Here is a 23,366-nt window from a genome sequence, read left to right as displayed (position 1 = left end):
GGAGTGGCTGGGCCCGTGAGCCATGGCTGCTGAGCCTGCGCGTCCAGAGCCTGTGCTCTGCAACGGGAGAGGCCACAGCAGTGAGAGGCCCGCGTACCACAAAAAAAGAAAAGAACCCTAGTTTCTTTGTTTATTAAAAAAAGTCCTAAAGATGATAGGAAAAAGGCTTTGTGACAATCTTCTGTTCTTTTTTATTTTTCTTATTTATATACATAGGTAAATAGCATTGAAATATGTATAAATTGGGTATGAAACTAAGTAAAATAAGTCAACATGAAGTATTTGTCCTGTGTTCATAAGAGGTACATGATTATTATTATCTTAGTGAATTAATTTGTCTTTATAATTTTCTTTAAAATATATAGTTAAATACTGCAGCCCAAAGCTATTATGCGATATAATAGGATTAAAAAAATACTTTTAATCGGGATGAAGTCTACACCAGACAAATAATCTAAGGTTCAAGTTTATAACCTTTAAATAAAATCAGGTATATACAGTGTTTCTGTTGAAGTTTTTTAACTTTCGAGTGATTGTGGGATGTTAATCACTAATTGAGAAAGACTTGCATTATTAGTTCTTACGTATAACTTATTACATATTGGGAGAATAATCCATGCATAAGCTTGCTTATGTTCTCTTCCACCAGTGGGAACACACTGAATTTGTTCCTTTATCTAGCAGTGAACAAAGCAGTGGTATGTATATGGTTTTCCTGCCCAGGGAAGTCCATTAGGCTATTATTGGGCTGCTTAGGAAGGTACTCTCTGCTTAGCATGAAATAAAATTCCAGACTCCCCCCCTTTAAAAGCAGGTGTTTACCATAGATCACATTGTTAACACAAATAATTTAATCAGTGAACCACAGTTTCAGTTAAGGAATGGTTCAAGTGCCAAGTTCCCAGATGACACCTTCGGGCTGACTTTGTAAGCTGGCCCTTCTAAAGATAGCAGCCTCAGAGCTGCTGTGTAACTCTTTTCTGCATGGGTGTTTATGTTGAAAGGAGGGGGGTTCTTAATTTTTTCCTCTGTAGAATGAGGAGTAAGGATATTAAGAAATAACCTTGAAATTCAGCATGTAGTTTTGCGTTTAAATTCCTGAATTATTCAGAAAAAAATTAAATGATAGCCTAGTCTTAAATTACTAAGTAATATGTAACAGTAAAAATTTTAAAAGATTATTTTTAAATTTGTTTTAAGATTCTGTGTAATACAAAATGATTTGCCAAATAGATATTCTGCTGAAATTACTTGAAGAAATAGGAATCTTGTGTGCATGTGCACAAGTGCGTGTTATAGGTTAAATATTTCTCCTGCATAATTGCTTATTCACTATAAATTTATTTTTGGACCCAGTTATCCTAGTGACCCTGATATAAAAGCATCTGAATCATAGAATTGCCTTTGCAGAACTCTTAAATTGACTTTGAATTTAGGATGTTTAAAGATTTGGTAGGTCATTTTCATCTTGCTAAAAGAACAATGAAATAACATTCCTTATATGTGTGTAAGGCACTTTGAATATATTGTCTCCTTTTAGCCTGACAACAGCTTTGGAAGATAGAATTGGTAATATATTTTCCATGTTACAGAGGAATAAATTAACTGGATTTAGAGAATTTCTGACGTGTCCCAGGTCATATTAGTTAATTACGGTATGTAGTAAATCAAAGTTTAGGATTTTAGTCTAGTGCTCATTTCTCATTTATATTAATGCCTCATTTTATTTTAATTTTTTAATTAGTGATAAAAACCAGAAATGAAGGACCATGATGTATCATAAAATTTTTATATATTATGTTTTTTATACATATTTAAATATTTCAGCTTTTGAGTGACTTCAAGATAATGCTTATGTTTTTATGAACTGTTAGTTGTATTATTGACTTGTACACGTTCAGATGATAACAGTATGCATGTTTTATATTCGCTAAAGTAAACATGATAGCTAACATTCATTAAATGCTTACTGTTTGCAAGTCATTGTGCTGAATGCTTTACATGCATTATTTAATCTTCAAAACAATCCTAATATAGGAAATGCTAGTATAGGAAAGTATTTTTTTCCCCATATGTTGCTTAGTATTTTCAAAGTCAAAGCCATGCAACTTGAGGTATGGTTTATAATTCTTTCACTCTATTATTGGGTGGAGGCTGCAAAAAGGATAAACCTGAAACATTGTTAAACAAGTATTTGGGGCTTAGTTTACCTGGCAGTTCCATTCAGTGAGTTTTACTTAGGAGTGATCCTTGCATTACATTGAGAAATAAATTGTAAATCATTGTAGTAAAAGACTGGAAAGGATCTGTGAGGGTTGTATAACATGTATGCTTGTTTCTTAAGCTGACCATATATGGATATTTCAAGTAAGAGGATATTCTATTACTGTAGGTGTTCAAAGAAGACTATCCTAGTTCTCTGTATGTAATCCTTTTATAATACAGTAATTTTAATCATCTAGTATTTTCTCCTTAAGTGTAATATAAATTTCTCCCTTATAAATTTTGTGATTAAATGCACTCTAAGTCTGTTTTCTTTTGCTCTTGAGGCAATGAAGAGCTTCTCTTTACTATATTTAAGGAATAACAAAACAGTACAAATTTAGTTATTAATCTAACCTCGCTATCTCAAGCAGCGAGATAATTTCTTAGCTTAAATAATTAGGCCTTTTTCATGAGTAGTATTAGTTTTCTTCTGAACAAATTTCTTACTTTTCCTTTAGTTTTCACTTCTTCTTACTTAAAGAAGACAAAATCCTGAAAAAGTCTGTTTTTTTTATGTAGACTGTGTAGTTGAAGTTCTGTTTTTATGTCAGAAATCCTACAACTATATCTTAGTCCTATGTTGTTCTTTTTTGTTTTGCTTTAGTTTGCTGAATAATATGTACTTGGGAATTTTCATGTGGTTAGTCATTTGTTCACAACTTCTGTTTCTGTAATTTGTTTAAAAAGCAAATGAAATAAGCATTTACTACAGTATAGTCTTATGATTTCTTGCTGTTGCAGTGGTATTGTTCTCTGGGATATTTTTATGTTGTGTAGCTTTGTTATGTCATAAGTATCACAAGCTATAGAGTAATGTGTTTTCATGTCTCTGCATATCAAGGTTAGATAGAATTTAGTTGTCAAAAATATACTCTGTTTATATGTTCAAAGTAGTCATTTAGTTTTGGATTGTGGCATTAGTCTTTTAGTAAGACTATATAGTTTCATAAAATCAAGTTTTAGATTTTAATAAAGAAGACTTAGTTAAAAGGGTATCTAGAGAAGTATGACCAGATATAAATAAGGCCTTTGATGTACTTTAAACAATGTATGTATGGGACTGTGTTATTAGAAAAGATTGATTTTATATATATATAGATCTCATAATCAGTTGAAAGACATTTATTTAAAGTTTGTTCCACACACCTTAAGTAATTTTATCTTTTGTTGGTGAGTGAAATTAGATTTAGATTCACTTTTCTCTATAATTTTATGTTAATAATAATATTTTTATTTTAGACAGACTTGAGAACAATTGGCAAGAAATTCCTCCCCAGTGACATCAATGGTGGAAAGGTGGAAAAGGTAATGAAAAATGTTAACTTCCTGAATTATGCTAAGTACAATAAATATGAACATCTACTAAATTACTGGAATTGTTTTTTGTCAATGAAGACCGCAACTTCAAAATATTTTGGAGGTGAACAAGTCACAGAGTTATCATTATAGTGACTTCCTATACACATGGAAAATTATTAAAGCTTAAACTTTTGGTGACTTTTCAACATTTAAAAAAAACTTGTTTCAGGAATTGTAACTATGACACACTTACTTTACATGTGAGACTTATCAGATATTATTGGTGCTCAGGAAAAGGACCTTTTTGTATCTTTTTATTTTAGTTACCTGTTAACCATATTTGTTTAATGAACTTATTAATATAAAACTATAAGATTGGGAAAGAGTGTTAGGAGCAATTTGGCAAAGCTGTGCATTTGGTTGCTGCTATCATTTTGTGTAACACATATATGTATTCGTGTTATGAATTTTTTCAGTGATGTTTTTAAAATACAAGGATACAATTTTTAGATACCAACTAGTCAGTCTTTTCTTATTCATTTGTATTCAATTTCTTCTTTTTATTTGAAAATACATGTAAATTGCGTCAACCAAGAATTTTATATGTGCTACTGCTCACTTTTTGTACTATTACGGAACATCATTATCTATAGTTTAAAGAAATACTTTGAATGTATATGTTTTGTGTTTGAATAAGTATTCTTATCATTTTAACACTCAGATATTTAAGATAGTTGCTGTACCTCAGATATTTTAAATTTTAGATAATTTGAAAAGGTCTGAAATGTAACAACATATTTTTCACATTTTCCCTTATGCAGTAGATGGTAATCATTTAGCTGGAAAGAAAACAAGAGTTTATTTTATAATTTACAGTAGTTTTTGAAGTGGATACTCAGAGAAGAAAGTTCTACAAACTCCTCAGCAATTCATTTTAATGTTTAACAACACTCTGTGTCAGCAAACTTTAATTGTATTTTAACCTAAATTTCTTATGATGCAACTTGAAGTCCATAACATCTTCTTTGTCTTCCCTCAGGGGAAATGGAGAACATCTGGTTACCTTCCCTTGTGAATAAGTCTTCATATACTTGAAGCCTTGTAAATGTCAGTACCACAGGTTTCTTCTTGCTAAAGCCATCTGTCTTGGTTCCTCTGTTTATTCTGTCTCAGGCATTCCGTTCATCTTCATTGTTCTTCTCAGAGTCCTCTCCAGTTCCTTACATTTCTTTTTCTGGTTGTGGTCGTAGTTCTCAGAGTTCAGCATACATCAGAATCATCCTGAGGCCTGGCTAGAACACACATTGCCAGCCTCTAACCTCTCCCACTCCCACACCTCTGTCTCCATTGAACTGGGATAGAGCCCGAGAATTTATATTATGAACAAGTTTCTGTGGGATGTTGATTCTGCTGGTCTGGGAACCATAATTAGAAAACTTCTGGGGCATAGAACTCCAAATTATGCAGCAGTCTTGGACAGGTCTAATGAATGCAGCAGTTCTTTACAGGAAAAGTAACTAACATCAAAGCAGTGGCTGTGCATCCTTATGCTAGTTGATTTAAGAAAACTAGCATTCTGGATTATCGATTTTCCATTGTTTCTTCGGGTGTCTTTAGGGATTCTCAGAACCTATCTCTGCTATAAGCTCATGGGGAAAGGTACTGATAAGAGTTTTCTCTTCCTCCAACTTCTCAGAGCATTTTTTAAAAAATACTTTATCAGTTATCTATTTTATACATATTACTGTGTATATATCAATCCCAATCTCCCAGTTCATCCCACCACCGCCCCCCAGCCCCGCTTTCCCCCCTTGGTGTCCATACGTTTGTTCTCTACATCTGTGTTTCTATTTCTGCCTTGCAAACTGGTTCATCTGTACCGTTTTTCTAGATTCCACATATAAGCGTTAATATACGATATTTGTTTTTCTCTTTCTGACTTACTTCATTCTGTATGACAGTCTCTAGGTACATCCACATCTCTACAATGGCCCAATTTCGTTCCTTTTTATGGCTGAGTAATATTCCATTGTATATATGTACCACATCTCTTCTTCATCTATTCATCTGTCTGTGGACAACTAGGTTGCTTCCGTGACCTGGCTGTTGTAAATAGTGCTGCAATGAACATTGGGGTGCATGTGTATTTTTTTTTAATTAATTTTATTTATTTATTTATTTATGGCTGCGCTGGGTCTTTGTTGCTGTGCATGGGCTTTCTCTAGTTGTGTCGAGTGAGAGCTACTCTTCTTTGCAGTGCATAGGCTTCTCATTGCGGTGGCTTCTCTTGTGGAGCACGGGCTCTAGGCATGTGGGCTTCAGTAGTTGTGGCACACAGGCTCAGTAGTTATGGCTCACAGGCTGTAGAGTGCAGGCTCAGTAGTGTGGCACACGGGCTTAGTTGCTTCATGGCATGTGGGATCTTCCTGGACCAGGGCTGGAACCCGTGTCCCCTGCATTGGCGGGTGGATTATTACCCACTGCGCCACCAGGGAAGACCAAAAGGTGCATGTGTCTTTTTGAATTATGGTTTTCTCTGGGTATATGCCCAGTAGTGGGATTGCTGGGTCATATGGTAATTCTACTTTTAGTTTTCTAAGGAACCTCTCCATACTGTACTCCATAGTGGCAATATCAATTTGGCTGTATCAATTTACATTCCCACTAACAGTGCAAGAGGGCTCCCTTTTCTCCACACCCTCTCCAGCATTTGTTGTTTGTAGATATTCTGATGATGCCCACTCTAATCAGTGTGAGGTGATACCTCATTGTAGTTTTGATTTGCATTTCTCTAATAATTAGTGATGTTGAGCAGCTTTTCATGTGCCTCTTGGCCATCTGTAAGTCTTCTTTGGAGAAATGTCTACCTAGGTCTTCTGCCTGTTTTTTGATTGGGTGGTTTGTTTTTTCAATATTGAGCTGCATGAGCTGTTTATATATTTTGGAGATTAATCATTTGTCTGTTGATTTGTTTGCTTATATATTTTGGAGATTAATCCTTTGTTGATTCCTTTGCAGATATTTTTCCTATTCTGAGGGTTGTCTTTTCATCTTGTTTATAGTTTCCATTGCTGTGTAAAAGCTTTTAAGTGTCATTAGGTCCCATTTGTTTATTTTTGTTTTTATTTTCATTACTCTAGGAGGTGGGTCAAAAAAGACCTTGCTGTGATTTATGTCAGAGAGTATCCTTCATATGTTTACCTCTAAGAGTTTTATAGTGTCTGGTCTTACATTTATGTCTTTAATCCATTTTGAATTTACTGTGTATGGTGTTAGGGAGTGTTCTAATTTCATTCTTTTACATGTAGCTGCCAAGTTTTCCCAGCACCACTTATTGAAGAGGCTGTCTTTTCTCCATTGTATATCCCTGCCTCCTTTGTCATAGATTAGTTGAGCATAGATGTGTGGGTTTATGTCTGGGCTTTCTATCCTGTTGCATTGATCTATATTTCTGTTTTTCTGCCAGTACCATATTGTCTTGATTGCTGTTTGTAGTACAGTCTGAAGTCAGGGAGCCTAATTCCTCCAGCTCCGTATTTTTCCCTCAAGATTGCTTTGGCTGTTCAGGGTCTTTTGTGTCTCCATACAAATTTTAAGATTTTTTGTTCTAGTTCTGTAAAAAAATTCCATTGGTAATTTGATAGGGATTGCATTGAATCTGTAGATTGCTTTGGGTAGTACAGTGTTTTTCACAATATTGATTCTTCCATTCCAAGAACATGGTATATTTCTCCATCTGTTAGTGTCATCTTTGATTTCTTTCACCAGTGTCTTACAGTTTTCTGAATACAGGTCTTTTTTTTTTTTTTTTTTTTTTTTGTGGTACGTGGGCCTCCCACTGTTGTGGCCTCTCCTGTTGCAGAGCACAGGCTCCGGACGCACAGGCTCAGCGGCCATGGCTCACGGGCCCAGCCGCTCCACGGCATGTGGGATCTTCCCGGACTGGGGCACGAACCCGTGTCCCCTGCATCGACAGGCGGACTCTCAACCACTGCGCCACCAGGGAAGCCCTGAGTACAGGTCTTTTACCTCCTTACATACGTTTATTGCTAGGTAATGTATTCTTTTTGTTGCAAGGGTGAATGGGATTGTTTCCTTAATTTCTCTTTCTGATCTTTCACTGTTAGTGTATAGGAATGCAAGAGATTTCTGTGCATTAATTTTGTATCCTGTAACTTTACCAAATTAATTGATTAGCTCTAGTAGTTTTCTGGCTGCATCTTTAGGATTACCTACGTATAGTATCATGTCATCTGCAAACAGTGACAGTTTTACTTCTTCTTTTCCAATTTGTATTCCTTTTATTTCTTTTTCTTCCCTGATTGCCATGGCTAGGACTTCCAAAACTATGCTGAATAATAGTGGTGAGAGTGGACATCCTTGTCTTGTTCCTTATCTTAGTGGAAGTGCTTTCAGTTTTTCACCATTGAGAATGACGTTTGCTGTGGGTTTGTCATATATGGCCTTTAGTATGTTGAGTTAGGTTCCCTTCCCTCTATGCCCACTTTCTGGAGATTTTTATCATAAATGGGTGTTGAATTTTGTCAGAAGCTTTTTCTGCATCTATTGTGATGATCATATGGTTTTTATTCTTCAGTTTGTTAATGTGGTATATCACATTGATTGATTTGCATATATTGAAGAATCCTTGCATCCGTGGGATAAATCCCACTTGATCATGGTGTATGATCCTTTTAATGTGTTGTTGGATTCTGTTTGCTAGTATTTTGTTGAGGATTTTTGCATCTATATTCATCAGGGATATTGGTCTGTAATTTTCTTTTTTTATAGTATCTTTGGTTTTGGCAACAGGGTGATGGTGGCCTCATAGAATGAATTTGGGAGTGTTCCTTTCTCTGCAATTTTTGGAAGAGTTTGAGAAGGATAGGTGTTAGCTCTTCTCTAAATGTTTGATAGAATTCACCTGTAAAGCCATCTGGTCCTGGACTTTTGTTTGTTGGAAGATTTTTTTTTTGCGCTACATGGGCCTCTCACTGTTGCGGCCTCTCCCGTTGCGGAGCACAGGCTCAGAACGCGCAGGCTCAGCGGCCATGGCTCACGGGCCCAGCTGCTCCGCGACATGTGGGATCTTCCCGGACCAGGGCACGAACCCGTGTCCCCTGCATCAGCAGGTGGACTCTCAACCACTGCGCCACCAGGGAATCCGTGTTGGAAGATTTTTTTTGTTTTTGAAGATTTTTAACCACAGTTTTAATTTCATTACTTGTGATTGGTCTGTTCATGTTTTCTGTTTCTTCCTGCTTCAGTGTTGGAAGGTTGTACCTTTCTAAATTTTTGTCCATTTCTTCCAGGTTGTCCATTTTATTGGCATAGAGTTGCTTGTAGTAGTCTCTTATGGTGATTTGTATTTCTGCAGTGTCCATTGTAATTTCTCCTTTTTCATTTCTAGTTTTATTGAATTGAGTCCTCTTCCTTTTTTTCTTGATGAGTCTGGCTAAAGGTTTCTCAATTTTGTTTATCTTCTCAAAGAACCAGCTTTTAGTTTTATTGATCTTTGCTATTGTTGTCTTTGTTTCTATTTCATTTATTTCTGCTCTGATTTATGAAATCTCTCCTTCTACTAAGTTTGGGTTTTGTTTGTTCTTCTTTCTCCAGTTCCTTTAGGTGTAAAGTTAGATTGCTCATTTGAGATTTTTCTTGTTTCTTGCTATACATTTCCCTCTTAGAACAGCTCTTGCTTCATCCCGTAGGTTTTGGATCATCGTGTTTTCCTGGTCATTTGTCTCTAGGTATATTTTGATTTCCTCGTTGATGTCTTCAGTGATCTCTTGGTAATTTAGTAACGTATTGTTTAGCTTCCATGTGTTTGTGTTTTTTATGTTTTTTCCCCTGTAATTTATTTCTAAACTCATAGCATTGTGGTCTGAAAAGTTGCTTGATACGATTCCAATTTTCTTAAATTTACCGACGCTTGATTTGTGAACCAAAATGTCATCTATCCTGGAGAATGTTCTGTGTGCACTTGACAAGAAAGTGTAATCTGCTGTTTTTGGATGGAATATCCTATAAATATCAATTAAATATCTGGCCTATTGTATCATTTAAAGCTTATGTTCCCTTATTAATTTTTTGTCTGGGTGATCTGTCCATTGGTGTAAGTGCAGTGTTGAAGTCCCCCACTATTATTGTGTTACTGTCGATTTCCTCTTTTATAGTTGTTAGCATTTGCCTTATATATTGAGTTGTTTCTATGTTGGGTGCATGTATATTTATAATTGTTATATCTTCTTCTTGGATTGATCTGTTGATCATTATGTAGTGTCCTTCCTTGTCTCTTGTAACATTCTTTATTTTAAAGTCTATTTTATCTGATATGAGTATTGCTATTCCAGCTTTCTCTTGATTTCCATTTGCTTGGGATATCTTTTTCCATCCCCTCACTTTCATCCTGTATGTGTTCCTAGGTCTGAAGTGTGTCTCTTGTAGACAGCATATATACACGTCTTATGTTTGTATCCATTCAGCAAGCCTGTGTCTTTTGGTTGGAGCATTTAATCCATTCACACTTAAGGTTATTATTGATATATATGTTCCTGTTCCCATTTTCTTAATTGTTTTAGTTTTGTTTTTGTAGGTCCTTTTCTTCTCTTGTGTTTCCCACTTAGAGAAGTTCCTTTAGCATTTGTTGTAGACTTGGTTTGGTGGTGCTGAATTCTCTTAGCTTTTGCTTGTCTGTAAAGCTTTTGATTTCTCGATAGTATCTGAATGAGATCCTTTTCAGGTAGAGTAATCTTGGTTGTAGGTTCTTCCCTTTAATCACTTTAAATGTATTGTGCCACTCCTTTCTGGCTTGTAGAGTTTCTACGAGAAATCAGCTGTTAACCTTATGGGAGTTCCCTTGTATGTTATTTGTTGTTTTTCCCTTGCTGCTTTCAATAATTTTTCTTTGTCTTTAATTTTTGTCAGTTTGATTATTATGTATCTCGGCATGTATCTCCTTGGGTTTATCCTGCCTGGGACTCTGCGCTTCCTGGACTTGGGGGCTGTTTCCTTTCCCATGTTAGGGAAGTTTTTGACTATAATATCTTCAAATATTTTCTCAGGTCCTTTCTGTCTCTCTTCTCCTTTGGGACCCCCCTTAATGTGAATGTTGATGCATTTAATGTTGTCCCAGACGTCTCTTAGGCTGTCTACATTTCTTTTCATTCTTTTTTCTTTATTCTGTTCCACAGCAGTGAATTCCACCATTCTGTCTTCCAGGTCACTTCTCCATTCTTCTGCCTCAGTTATTCTGCTATTGATTCCTTCTAGTGTATTTTTCATTTCAGTTATTGTATTGTTTGCTTTTGTTTGTATGTTCTTTAATTCTTCTAGGTATTTATTAAACATTTCTTGCATCTTCTCAATCTTTGACTCCATTCTTTTTCTGAGGTCCTGGATCATCTTCACTATCATTATTCTGAATTCTTTTTCTGGAAGCTTGCGTATCTCCACTTCATTTAGGTGTTTTTCTGGGGTTTTATCTTGTTCCTTCATCTGGTACATAGTCCTTTGCCTTTTCATGTTCTCTATCTTTCTATAAATGTGGTTTTCATTGCACAGGCCGCAGGATTGTAGTTCGTTTTGCTTTTGCTGTCTACCCTTTGGTGGATGACGCTATCTAAGAGTCTTGTGCAAGCTTCCTAATGAAGGGACTGGTGGTGGGTAGAGCTGGGTGTTGCTCTGGTGGGCAGAGCTCAGTAAAACTTTAAACCACTTGTCTGCTGATGGGTGGGGCTGAGTTCCCTCCCTGTTGTTTGTTTGGCCTGAGGTGACCCAGCACTGGAAGGGACAGGCTCTTTGGTGGGGCTAATGGCAGATCCAGGAGGGCTCATGCCAAGGAGTACCTTCCAGAACTTCTGCTGCCAGTGTCCTTTTCCCCGTGGTTAGCCACAGCCACCTCCCACCTCTGCAGGACACCCTCCAACACTAGCAGGTAGGTCTGGTTCATTCTCCTATGGGTTCACTTCTCCTTCCCCCTGGGTCATTATGCACACACTACTTTGCGTGTGCCCGCCAAGAGTGCAGTCTCTTTTTCCCCCTGTCCTGTCGAAGTCCTGTAATAAAATTCCGCTAGCCTTCAAAATCTGGTTCTCTGGGAATGCCTTCTCCTGTCACCAGACCCCCAGGTTGGGAAGACTGATGTGGTCCTCAGAACCTTCACTCCAATGGGTGGACTTCTGTGGTATAATTGTTCTCCAGTTTGTGAGTCACCCATCCAGTGGTTATGGGATTTGATTTTATTGTGATTGCGCCTCTCCTACTGTCTTGTTTCGGCTTCTTCTTTGTCTTTGGATGTGGCGTATCTTTTTTGGTGAGTTCCAGTGTCTTCCTGTCGATTTTGCATCAGTTAGCTGTGATTCTGGTGTTCTCTCAAAGGCAAGTGAGTGCACGCCCTTCTACTCTGCCATCTTCTCACAAAGTTTTATAAGTGGTCTCTTCAGAATTTCCTTTGAATGTAGCTAACAAAAATATATATATAACTTAGAATATTTGAATCTAGAATTTTCTTTGCCAAATTTTATCCTTTGAAATTTTTTTAATGCTGATGTAGATTTAGTTTATACATAAAATGAAAAGATAGAAAATAAACTCTGTTCACATGAAACAGAAGTAGAGTGGGATTAACTGCCTTTCTGCTCTTCCCATTTATATTTTTCCTTCAGACGCCAAGTATAATTCTCTTCACATTATTCGTGAAAATGTTTTGAAAATTAATTTTAATAGAATTTTTAGAAGCCAACGCACGGGAATTAACTCATTTTATTTGCCTTTGGTTAAAACTTCATACATTATATAAAAATATAACTACTGTCAGGCAAAAGTAAATGTTTAAGGAATGTATTTTTGACATGACTTACTTGTGTGTCTATCTGTAAAATAAGACTAATACAGTAAAAGTTGCTTTATTTGTGCCTTTATTGGAAAGCTTTATTACTCAGCACTTCATCATGTTAATGGTGACAGAGTCATTAAGACATGGGTCTAGACACTAAAATTATATAATAGTTCTTATTTAAAATAAATTTTAAATAAAAAATTTTAAATAAATTTTATTTTAATCTGTGCATAAGATAAGCAGAGTATTTGAATAAGTAATCTTCCTGTTCCTTGAACATGTCAGATTTTGGTATAAAATAATATTATTTTCTAATTTTCTTTTAATAGTAAAAAAATAGCAAATGAAAGAAAGAACTGTATTACCTAGTGATTTTCCAAATAGATCATACTAGAAACTAATTTTGCAAAAACTAATTTAGACAGAAAATTTAAAGTGTGAGATAGACTAGCTGTCCCAGGAAGCAGAGGCATGGTTTTGCTGTGCTTCAGATACGATGTGGAGAGGGAGCAGAAAACAGTAGGGGCTGGTAACATATTGGACAGATACAGATTTTAGAATTATTGGACTAGATTTAAATCCTCATTCTTCTGCTTATTATGTTTTTGTGACTTCTGGTAGTTATTTAATCTTGCCAGATTTTAATTTTCAGATTTTAATATTTCATTCAAATATTATGTCCCTTATGACATTGAAGAATTAAATGACATAATCTATGTGACATCTTAAATGTAGCGCAATGTGTATGGCAAGTATTGAGCATTATGAGACATTTAGGATGGTATTTTTGTCCTGGAGATCTAAGAGTGCGTGTTTATTACCTCAGTTTGTTTTCTTGTTACTTAGAGATCTCCAAGGGAATGCAGTAAATGAAGTAAGGCAAATGGATACTTCATTATTGACTGTGTTTTAGCCCCAGCCCCTAATGCAGAACTTTATCACTTGAGCTAGGTTGATCTTAGTATAATAGAATCAAAGTAGGTCAAATTTCTGCTTTATTTCTACTAAGTTCCATGCCTGCCTGTGATATTACCACTCCTAAGAGAGAAAGCCAAAGAAAAAATAATTGGAGAGCATTTGCCCCAGTGTTGAAGAAGCAAATCCTTAATAAGCAAGAGAAGAGAGGAGGCTGTCTTTTTAGGAGCTACTTCCATTAGTTTTGTGTGGGTCCTTTAAAAGAGCCGTAGTCCTGTGTCTTCTATCCCCCTTGGAAGCTTATTCATTAGGCCCCAGGCTCCATCCAATGTACTAGAGATTCTGCAAGACAGAGCAGTAATCCTCTTCAGAAGTAGATTAAAGGAATGTAGAGAGGAATCTTCAAGCTTCTTCTCCTGAGAGGCCAAAAGTAAATGCTTACATGCTGTGTATTGTTATTATCATAACTAATAAGACTTAGATAACAGCATTTGGAAAGGAAGTGTGGAGAGAGCTATGATCCGGTAGGAGAGATGGTAGGTCTGTAGTTAGGAGTAGACAGTTAATCCTGGAACATTGTATTTACATCTGTTTTGTCCTAAGACAAACTGGAACCTTCAGAAGGGCATTGTCATCTGAAGTTTGAAACTGAAGTCTTAATAATTCTGTTATCACTGATTATTTTGTGAGGAAGTAGGATGGCCAAAAAAATGCAAGTAACTTTGTTAGTAATTAATGTAATAGTTCTGTTCACATTCTTTTCTCTTTCCTCCCATCCTCTTTTTCTTTTTAACATCTTTATTGCAGTATAATTGCTTTACAATGGTGTGTTAGTTTCTGCTTTATAATAAAGTGAATCAGTTATACATATACATATGTTCCCATATCTCTTCCCTCTTGCATCTCCCTCCCTCCCACCCTCCCTATCCCACCCCTCTACCATTCTCTTCTTAATATTATTTTGCAGTTCCCATATTTTCTCCTTAAGGTTGCTTATAACCTTGATGCAAAGGTTTCAGACAAATTTAAAAAGTAGTGAGAGTGGGAAGATGACACTTTTCTCCAGGGTTCTAAGCCTAAGCTAGATTTTCCCATAAGCAGTTTATGTTTGACTTTTAGGCCATAAAGGTTTTTAGAGTGGAGCAATATGTGCCGAGGAAGCTATGTGCTGCAACTTATGAGTTTTTCAGGGCAGGCTTTGTATATCTAGATATTACAAGGTTCTGGAATGTTTAGCTTGTAAGGTAAAAATCATGGAAAGAAGTCATGACAAAATGGAAGTAAAACTATGCTTCCTATAAAACTGTTTAATATTTTTCATATTCTTCTCCAAGTTTAATATTTTGTTGTAGTTATTTTCATAGCTTTAGCCTTTGAACCAAGGTGTAGAAGTTAATTATAAAATATAGGTTAATGTAAAAATGCTTTATTACCAGTCCAGCTGTGTGAGGACTTTAATGCATTACTGTGAAGCCCTAACAGGGAAGGCTTTCCAGATCTGTGTTTATTTTTTTCATCTAAGTTTTAGGACTGACAGGCTGTATATGCATTTTTTTTTTTTTTTTTCGGTACGTGGGCCTCTCACTGTTGTGGCCTCTCCCGTTGCGGAGCACAGGCTCCGGACGCGCAGGCTCAGGGGCCATGGCTCACGGGCCCAGCCGCTCCGCGGCATGTGGGATCCTCCCAGACTGGGGCACGAACCCGCGTCCCCTGCATCGGCAGGCGGACTCTCAATCACTGCGCCACCAGGGAAGCCCTGTATATGCATTTTTAAATGTGAAACTGTGATTAAAGGCCTAATTTTTCCGGATAGAAATGACCTTCTCAAAGCCTCAGCAACACCAACATCAACCACAAGATGGCTTCACTGCCTTAAAATTCAAACTGAATGCCCTCTCACCCTCAGACAATATAGAACTTGGATGTTTTCAGAAAAAAAATAATTGAAAAATGTTTTAAGTTAAATAAATTGTGTCATGTTTTATATATGTTAATAAATAATACAATTTACCAGTGTTTCTTTTAGTGAGTTATTAAAATTAAACATGCACTTTTAATTTTAGAAAAATGGATTACTAAAATTCTGATATTACTGTGCTTTATTTACAAGCACTTATTGGTAATTATTAGTAGGACTTCTGTGTAGTTTGAAAACAGCTGCACAAAACAATCTATAGAATATATATTAGATACTCTAATAATAATTGAAAAACAAACTGTTCACTTTTTTTTTTTTTCTAATTCTCCCAGAAAACGAAAAGCTATAGCAGTGAAGGATGGAAATAGGCAAATGACACATTGAAAGAAGTGTTACTTTTGACTGGAGTCCCACAATGTTTTTCTTGTAATTGATTGGCTGTACTTGCCCTGATTGAATAAAAGCAAATTATCTGCTGTGCTGTTACTTTGATGTATAAAGTGATGTTTTTTCAGGCGAGCTCAAGTTTGGGAAAACCTATTCAATATTTTGTTGTCTTTTTGTCTATTACTAGACATTTATAATACTCTGTTTTTAAAATTTCTAAGGGGTAGAAACTTTTAGATCTTCTAGTAGGTATACCACCATATTTATGATTCAGGAAGTTTTTCTTTTATTTTTATTTATTTATCCATTTAAACTCTCTTGACGTATATGAATATCAATTGAAAAATTTGAAATCAGGATTAGGGACTACCTTCCCAAAGCTATTTCTTTCAATGTTCCTTTACCTTTTTTTTTTTTTTTTTTTTTTTGCGGTACACGGGCCTCTCACTGTTGTGGCCTCTCCCGTTGCAGAGCACAGGCTCCAGACACGCAGGCTCAGTGGCCATGGCTCACGGGCCCAGCCACTCCACGGCATGTGGGATCCTCCTGGACCGGGGCACGAACCTGTGTCCCCTGCATCGGCAGGCGGACTCTCAACCACTGCGCCACCAGGGAAGCCCTCCTTTTGCTTTTAACCTGCTTTCTTCTTGCCCTTTATTGGTACAAGCCCCTAACTTACCTAAGAGAACCCTGGTTTTCAGTAAACACTTCTTCTTTCTCTTTATTGATAATCTACTTTGTGCCAGGTCCCATGTTAAATAATCTGTGTAATCTTAAGAACAGCACTGAAAAATAGAAATCATTACCAATCTCTGTTTTACTTTAGAGATGAGGGAACTGCAGCTTTTCTAAAATCATAGTCTTTTGTTGCTATAGGGCCTTAATAATTGCCATGTGAATGGAATGTTCTTCCCTCAGCTGTCAGGCAAACTGCTATTTAGTCTTCAAATTCCAACTTGAATGCCACTTCTCTTCTAATTTTCTTGACCTCTTTTGAACAGAATTAATTTTTAAGAGTTATTCCCACTGCCCTTTATACCTACATGTTTTTAGTATGTAACAAATTTTATCATAGTTTTAGAATGTATGAAACAAAGAAGACAGACTTTGGTGTGTGGCATATCTGAGTTTGAATTCTAATTCTGCCTCTTACTGGCTGGGTAACCTCTGTCAAAATACTTTATCCTCTGCTCTCAATTTTCTCATTTAAGACACACAAATGATCCTAATATACTTTTTAGTTCTGGAGGTAAATTAAATAACTTATGTAGGACTTGCCTGGTGGCGCAGTGGTTGAGAATCCGCCTGTCAATGCAGGGGACATGGGTTTGAGCCCTGGTCCGGGAAGATCCCACATGCCGTGGAGCAACTAAATCTGCACCACAACTGCTGAGCCTGTGCTTTAGAGTCTGTGAGCCACAACTACTGAAACCGTGCGCCTAGAGCCCATGCTCTGCAACGAGAAGCCACTGCAGTGAGAAGCCCGTGCACCACAACGAAGAGTAGCCCCCGCTCTCCGCAACTAGAGAAAGCCCATGCGTAGCAACAAATACCCAGTGCAGCCAAAAATAAAATAAATAAGTAAATAAATTTATTAAAAAATATAACATGTAAAAATCCTGCCACATTTTCTGGTGTATCTAGTAAGTGCTAAATAAATTATAGTAAAAACACAAGGTAACTTCTTTATCAAGCAATTTTTGAATGTATATATGTGCTAAGTGCAGGGGCTGCAGAGATCAACAGGACAGCCCCTGCCTTCTTGAAGCATATACCCTCATAAGAGATCAAGAAACCAACAATGTCAGTATAGTGGAACAAATGCTATGTCAGAAGTACATACAAAGGAGGGGTAGCCATCTCAGCTTGTTAAGCTTAATGAGATGAGGTGGAGAGGTTGCTTTTCTTGCTAGACTGTTAGTTTTTAGACTTGTAATTCTCAATAAGGGAATAATAGGTAAATCCCCATTTGGGGGACTATTTAACATCTTACAGTGGGAGAGTGTATCTGGTGTGTGTATAAAGGTTATATATGTATACATATGCATACACACACACACGTATTATTTATATTTAGAAAATAAAACTACCCCAAAAAAGGTATTTTATTATACAAACTATAGAAAATAGACCTTGACAAAATCTTCTTGCCTGATAATAATACATGGAAGATAAGTAAGTTAACATTTATACTTCCTAGAACCTGAATTCTCTTCCTTTGTTTGGGGGAATTTCCCATTTTCAAAGTCTTCGTGGTGGAAAAGAAAATGCCGGATACTTTTTCCCCAGCCTTCTTTGCACCTATGCCGTGCACATGTACCTCAGCTTTACTAGTTCAGGTATAGCTGCATAGGACATGGGTTAGTCACACAAAAAAGCAGGAACTGTGGTGAATCCTCTCTGGTAGTGGCAGAAGCTACAGCAGGATTGAGTTTCTAGGGTAATAGCTGCCAACAGTGCTGGGGTCAGTGTCCAGGGCTAGTGAAATTGATAGTACAAGATGTAGAGCTAGATGCTTGAGTGTGCTGGATCTAGCTTGTTCCAACTGATGAAGGCCGAATGTCAGCATCTCTTCCCTGTTTAGAGGTGAGTAGTTGAAATCAGCCATGGAAATTGGCAAATGCTACAAATTAGGACTTCTTCTCTACCCTTTGTATCCCAAACTGTTTCATCAACGTACTACTGCCATTAAACCAGTCTGTGGTTTGATTTTCACTGTTATTCTTGCTGTGAAGTCTACAGACTTAGTTCTCTAATACCCTGACACTTCTGTGAACTACCCAAGGTCTTAATTTCAAAATGTTATGTAAATTATTTGAGCAATTTTAATGTAATATTGGATATATACAAACATATCTCTTTTGAAGCTTAAAAATGAGGTGAGCACCTGTGAAGCCTCAGCCTGATGTAAGAACTAGAACCTTACAATACCATTCTGTCCTACCTCTTCCTCTCCCAAACACCAAGAAATGATTGTTGTGAATTTTGACTTTAGCTTTTCTTGACTTTTAGAAGAAATATTTTAGTTACATATGTAGTTATTTCTGTATAATATATTGTTTTTAAGAGAGAGGTTTTTTTAAAAAAAAATTATTTATTTATTTTTGGCCGCATTGGGTCTTGGCTGCTGCAATGAGCTTTTCTGTAGTTGCGGCGAGCGGGGGCTACTCTTACTTGCGGTGCATGGGCTTCTCATTGCAGTGGCTGCTCTTGTTGCGGAGCACGGGCTCTAGGCACGTGGGCTTCAGTAGTTGTGGCACGCGGGCTCTAGAGTGCAGACTCAGGTAGTCGTGACGCATGGGCCTAGTTGCTCCGCGGCATGTGGGATCTTCCTGAACTAGGGCTCGAACCCATGCCCCCTGCATTGGTAGGTGGATTCTTAACCACTGCGCCACCAGGGAGGTCCTTCTGTTTAGTTTTTAAGCTTTACAAAATGTTAACAGATTGTCTGCTGTAACTTGCTTTTATCATTCAGTGTGATGGCTGTAACATATGCCCATGTTGTATATACCTAATATTCATTCATTTTCACTTTTATATAATATTAAGCTATCTAAATATACCATAATTTACTTATTCATTCTCCTGTTGATGGATATTTAGATGTGTTTCTTTTCCTCTTCTTTCTTTTTTTTCTTTAAATAATAGATGCACTACTACTACGTCTAGGAACAAGCTTGTATATTTTTTCTGATGCATATGTGTAAGAGTTTCTTTAGGGAATATAACCAGGAATTGAATTATTGTATGCTAGAGTAAGCCAGTGTTCAACTTTACAAGATAATGCCAAATTATTTTTCAAAGTGGTTGTACCAATTTGTATTACCTTCAGTAGTGTATGTGAGATCCCATTGATCCATGTCTTTTGTGGCACTTGATACTATCAAATTTTTCTAATCTTTTGGTTGTAACATACATTATTCTTCCTCAGGCTATTCTGTCCCTGATGACCGCCTTCCCCAATATACATTTTAGAATCAAATGATCAAGTTTCTTAAAATGGGTCAGAGTTTTGAATGAAATTGCATTGAATCTGCATATCAGCTTAAAGACAATTGACATCTTTATGATAACTAATTACAAGTGAAATGCTGGTAAGCTGCCTCTCTGAAGAGAAAAAAGTAAAGCCCTAATATGTAGTAGTTGCCATTATTTGTAGTATAAAAATTCCTGCAGTGGCTGATTATAAGTTATACTATGAAATCACCAAAGCCGGAATTGGGAAGAAGTGCTCATAACAGGCACTTGTGAACTGGCCTGAGCTGGCTTCAGCACACCTTTGGATGTATCTCTTCATTTATTTAGTTTTGTCCATGAAGTTTTATAATTTATTGAAAGTATATAGGTTGTGTATCTATATGCAAGCTTTATGCTCGGAACTTCGTATTTTTGTTGTTGTAAATGGTGTTTTTAAAAAAAATTACTGTTTTTTTCTCTGTTAGGGGTACATAAAAAGGTAACCAATAATTGTATGCTAATCTTAAATTTGCTATCTTGTACTTGTTATTCTTAATAATATATCTGTGTATTATTTTACATTTTCTCTATAAATATGCCTTTTGTTGACACTTCACATGAATGGGATCACACAATATATACTTTGTTGTATCTGGCTTCTTTCACTTACTGTCATGTTTTTGAGGTGAATCCATGATGTAGCATGTATCAGTAGTCTGTTACTATTTATTGCTGAGTAGTATTCCATTGTATGGACTTTACTTTTCCCTTTCCATTCTCTAGTTGATGGACATTTAGATTGGTATGCATAGGTCTCTTATTGTTTTTTCATTGCTACTGAAAGTATGTTTGTGTTTTTATTATTATTATTACTCCTTAGATTGTTTATTTGCATTATTACTCTTTGCTTCCTGGTCAGTCTTGCTCAGTATCAGTTTCATCAGTCTTTGCAAAGAACCAATGCTAGACTTTGTTAACCCTCTTTACTGTATTTTTAGTTTGCTATTTCATTAATTTATCTTTATTTTCTTCTTTCTTGTACCTTATTTGAACTCATTCTGTTGTTCTTTTCCCAACTTGTTAGTTCGACTCATTTATTTACTTTGTTTTCTAATATAAGCATCTCGAGGCTATTAATTTTTCTTCTACCATTGCTTTAACTATATCCCAAAGGTTTTACACATGGTATTTTCATTATCATTCGGTCCTAAATATTTTTCAGTTTATATTAAGATTTCTTCTTTGTTTTAATAATAGAACATTATCTTTTTTTTTCTTTTCGTTACAGGTTTCTAATTCAGTTAGATTGTGGTCAGAGAATTTGGACTGAAAGATAGCTGTATTTGAAGATGCTTACATTATGGCTTGGTATATATTTATATGTCACATGCTTGCTTAAGGGGAATATTTTTTCCCTAGTTGTTAGGTTCACAGTTCTATGTAAATTCTCTAGATTAGGCTTATTGTTTTATAGTCTGTGTTTGATAATTCCAAATTCTCAACTCCTTAGAGTCTTAAATTTTTTTTAAACATTAATATTTTTATGATTCTCAGATTTTGTAGCTTATTTCCTTGTATCATATGTTCTTGTAATTTTATATTTCTTTATCTTTCTGCATGGAAATCTTGGGCACCTGAATCAGGAAAGCTGATAGAAAGGATTATGGAGCTAGTGTGGTGCTACTAACTGACAGTGAGTTGAGATTCTGGCTAAGGTTAACTTTGCTACTTTTCCATAAGCTGAAAGCTGAGGGTCTCAATTGCAGTGTTGTTTCGATCAGAAGCAAACATAGATTTTCTCTGGAGGAAAATGTCCTCCAGATTGAGGCTTACCATGGATGCCTGCATGGGTGACATGGGGAAAGTTCTGAAATTTCTAACATTATAATAAACAATTCTCTTTTGTTCCAGTTTTCTTGAGTCTGATACTATCCTTAGGATGGTACAGGGTGTGACAAATGATACTTTATTTCTGATTTCTTCCTGTCCCACCCCTATGTTTATTAATATCAAATTTTGTTAAAATGATATTGAGTTATTTCAACAGAGCAAAGAAGTAGATGAGAAAGAGGGTGTCATAAAAATTTATCCCTCAGGCGTTTAAAGCAGCTGTAGGCAGAACCACTATTTCATATTCCAAGGCAACTTACTTGAATCATTACCCAGTTGCTTGGATCCTCAGGTAGAGATGTGAATAGTCCAGCAAAAACTTCTCTTGATATAAATATGAGTGGATGAAAAAATGAGCCCTAGAAAATCTCTGCTGAAGCCACTGGAAATGCTTTTGGAAGTAGTAACAGAGTAAAGAAATAAATTATGATTTTAAGTACTTAAAAAGGACTGTGGAGAATGAAACTTTTTTATTCTCTTAATTTTAACCCACTTTGCAATAATGATGGAAGATTTATCAGAACTTAATCATACTCATAGATTCCTTCTGAGTATATGGCCCCATTTCTAGGGTTGATGGAAAATGTGATGCTTATGTTGTTAGGTATAGATAGAGTGAGAAATTTATTTCTCAAGGAAATTGATAAGATTATAAAAAGAAATGGCTGGCAGATTTTCCATAGTATCATAGAATGTCTAAATTTAGATAGTTTCTTGATTCCTCAAAAATTCTCAGTTTTAACCATTTATCTAGGTGTGATCAGACTATAGATAAGTGGTTCCATGTCATCCAAACTTTGGAGAGTCTGATTGTAAACAAGAATGTTATTTAATATGATCAATAAATTAATAAACTAATACAGTCATTTAAATCTGACATTCCATGTCAATTGATATGACTAGTTAGGAGTTCAGATGATAGAGAGGTCCATCTACCTAGGGAAAGGAAGGAATGAAGCCTGGATGACTTTTTCTGGCCCCAGAGAATATCTCTGGTGTATACTTGATATTGTTTATTAGAATTAGAGATCTTCAGCTCGGTGGTTTGTGACCACCTAGAGGGCTGGGATAGGGAGGGTGGGAGGGAGGGAGACGCAAGAGGGAAGAGATACGGGAACATATGTATATGTATAGCTGATTCACTTTGTTATAAAGCAGAAACTAACACACCATTGTAAAACAATTATACTCCAATAAAGATGTTAAAAAAAAGAATTAGAGATCTTTTTTCTTAACTATTTAAATTTTTTACAATAATTTCTTTTACTTGCTCCTTATTGCTCATGTAAAGGTGAAAGTCAGACATTAAAGAAATCTTGGGCAAAATTAATCCTTGATTTTTATTATTTTCATTTAAATATGATATCTTTTTTCACTTTGGGGTTGCTCTTGATACTAGATGAACAAGGATTTTGAAATTAATTCTCATTCAGTTTTGTGGATGCTTTTAGATGATTTTAGATTTAGGGTTAAAGTTAGGATTTAGGATCTTAACATTTTATTCTGCTATTTGTGTTTTATTTAGATCCAGTACTTCCCTATTTATTTTTTGACTACAGAGGATAATAAACTGAATATTGTAAACGTAATAATGAAAAAAATCGTTATATCTGCAATTTTACTTATAGAATCTTTCTGAATTGTGGAACTAGTCTTAAGCCCTGTTGATTCAAATTGAGAATTGATTATAAAAAGACTGTGTGTAATTTGGGAGTTTCTAAGGAGAGTCTAATAAATAGTACCTTCTTTTTTACTTTGGTTCTGAATCGATTGAGAAAGAAAGAAGTGGCAGATGTGGGCCAAAGTATCAGCTTTACTACTGATAAAAATTAATTTGGAAGATATGGCTTCATGGGAGAGCCAAATGGATGCATTAATTGAACCACAAACCTGACA

At 35.9% G+C, this 23,366-nt stretch overlaps 1 protein-coding gene across 3 annotated transcripts in view; it reads left to right on the top strand.

The window, feature by feature from the left end:
• The window catches only part of TDRD3 (tudor domain containing 3), a 201,424-nt gene that overhangs the window by 85,696 nt on the left and 92,362 nt on the right, over window positions 1-23,366 (top strand). For 2 of the 3 annotated variants that reach the window (XM_089899470.1, XM_022561168.3), the window contains one exon: window positions 3,505-3,570. In XM_089899470.1, coding sequence (XP_089755596.1) covers window positions 3,505-3,570 — 66 coding nt within the window. Of the gene's footprint in view, window positions 1-3,504; window positions 3,571-15,600; window positions 20,949-23,366 lie in introns of those variants that run through there. The other variant, XM_089899471.1, reaches the window with a different exon arrangement.

Source organism: Delphinapterus leucas, chromosome 18, assembly GCF_059928025.1.
Source record: "Delphinapterus leucas isolate spDelLeu-1000000601 "Yukka" chromosome 18, BTC_Dleu_Yukka2, whole genome shotgun sequence".
Classification (NCBI taxonomy): domain Eukaryota; kingdom Metazoa; phylum Chordata; class Mammalia; order Artiodactyla; family Monodontidae; genus Delphinapterus; species Delphinapterus leucas.
The sequence above is the reverse complement of the archived record's forward strand: the minus strand, read 5'-3'. Positions and strand labels throughout refer to the sequence as shown.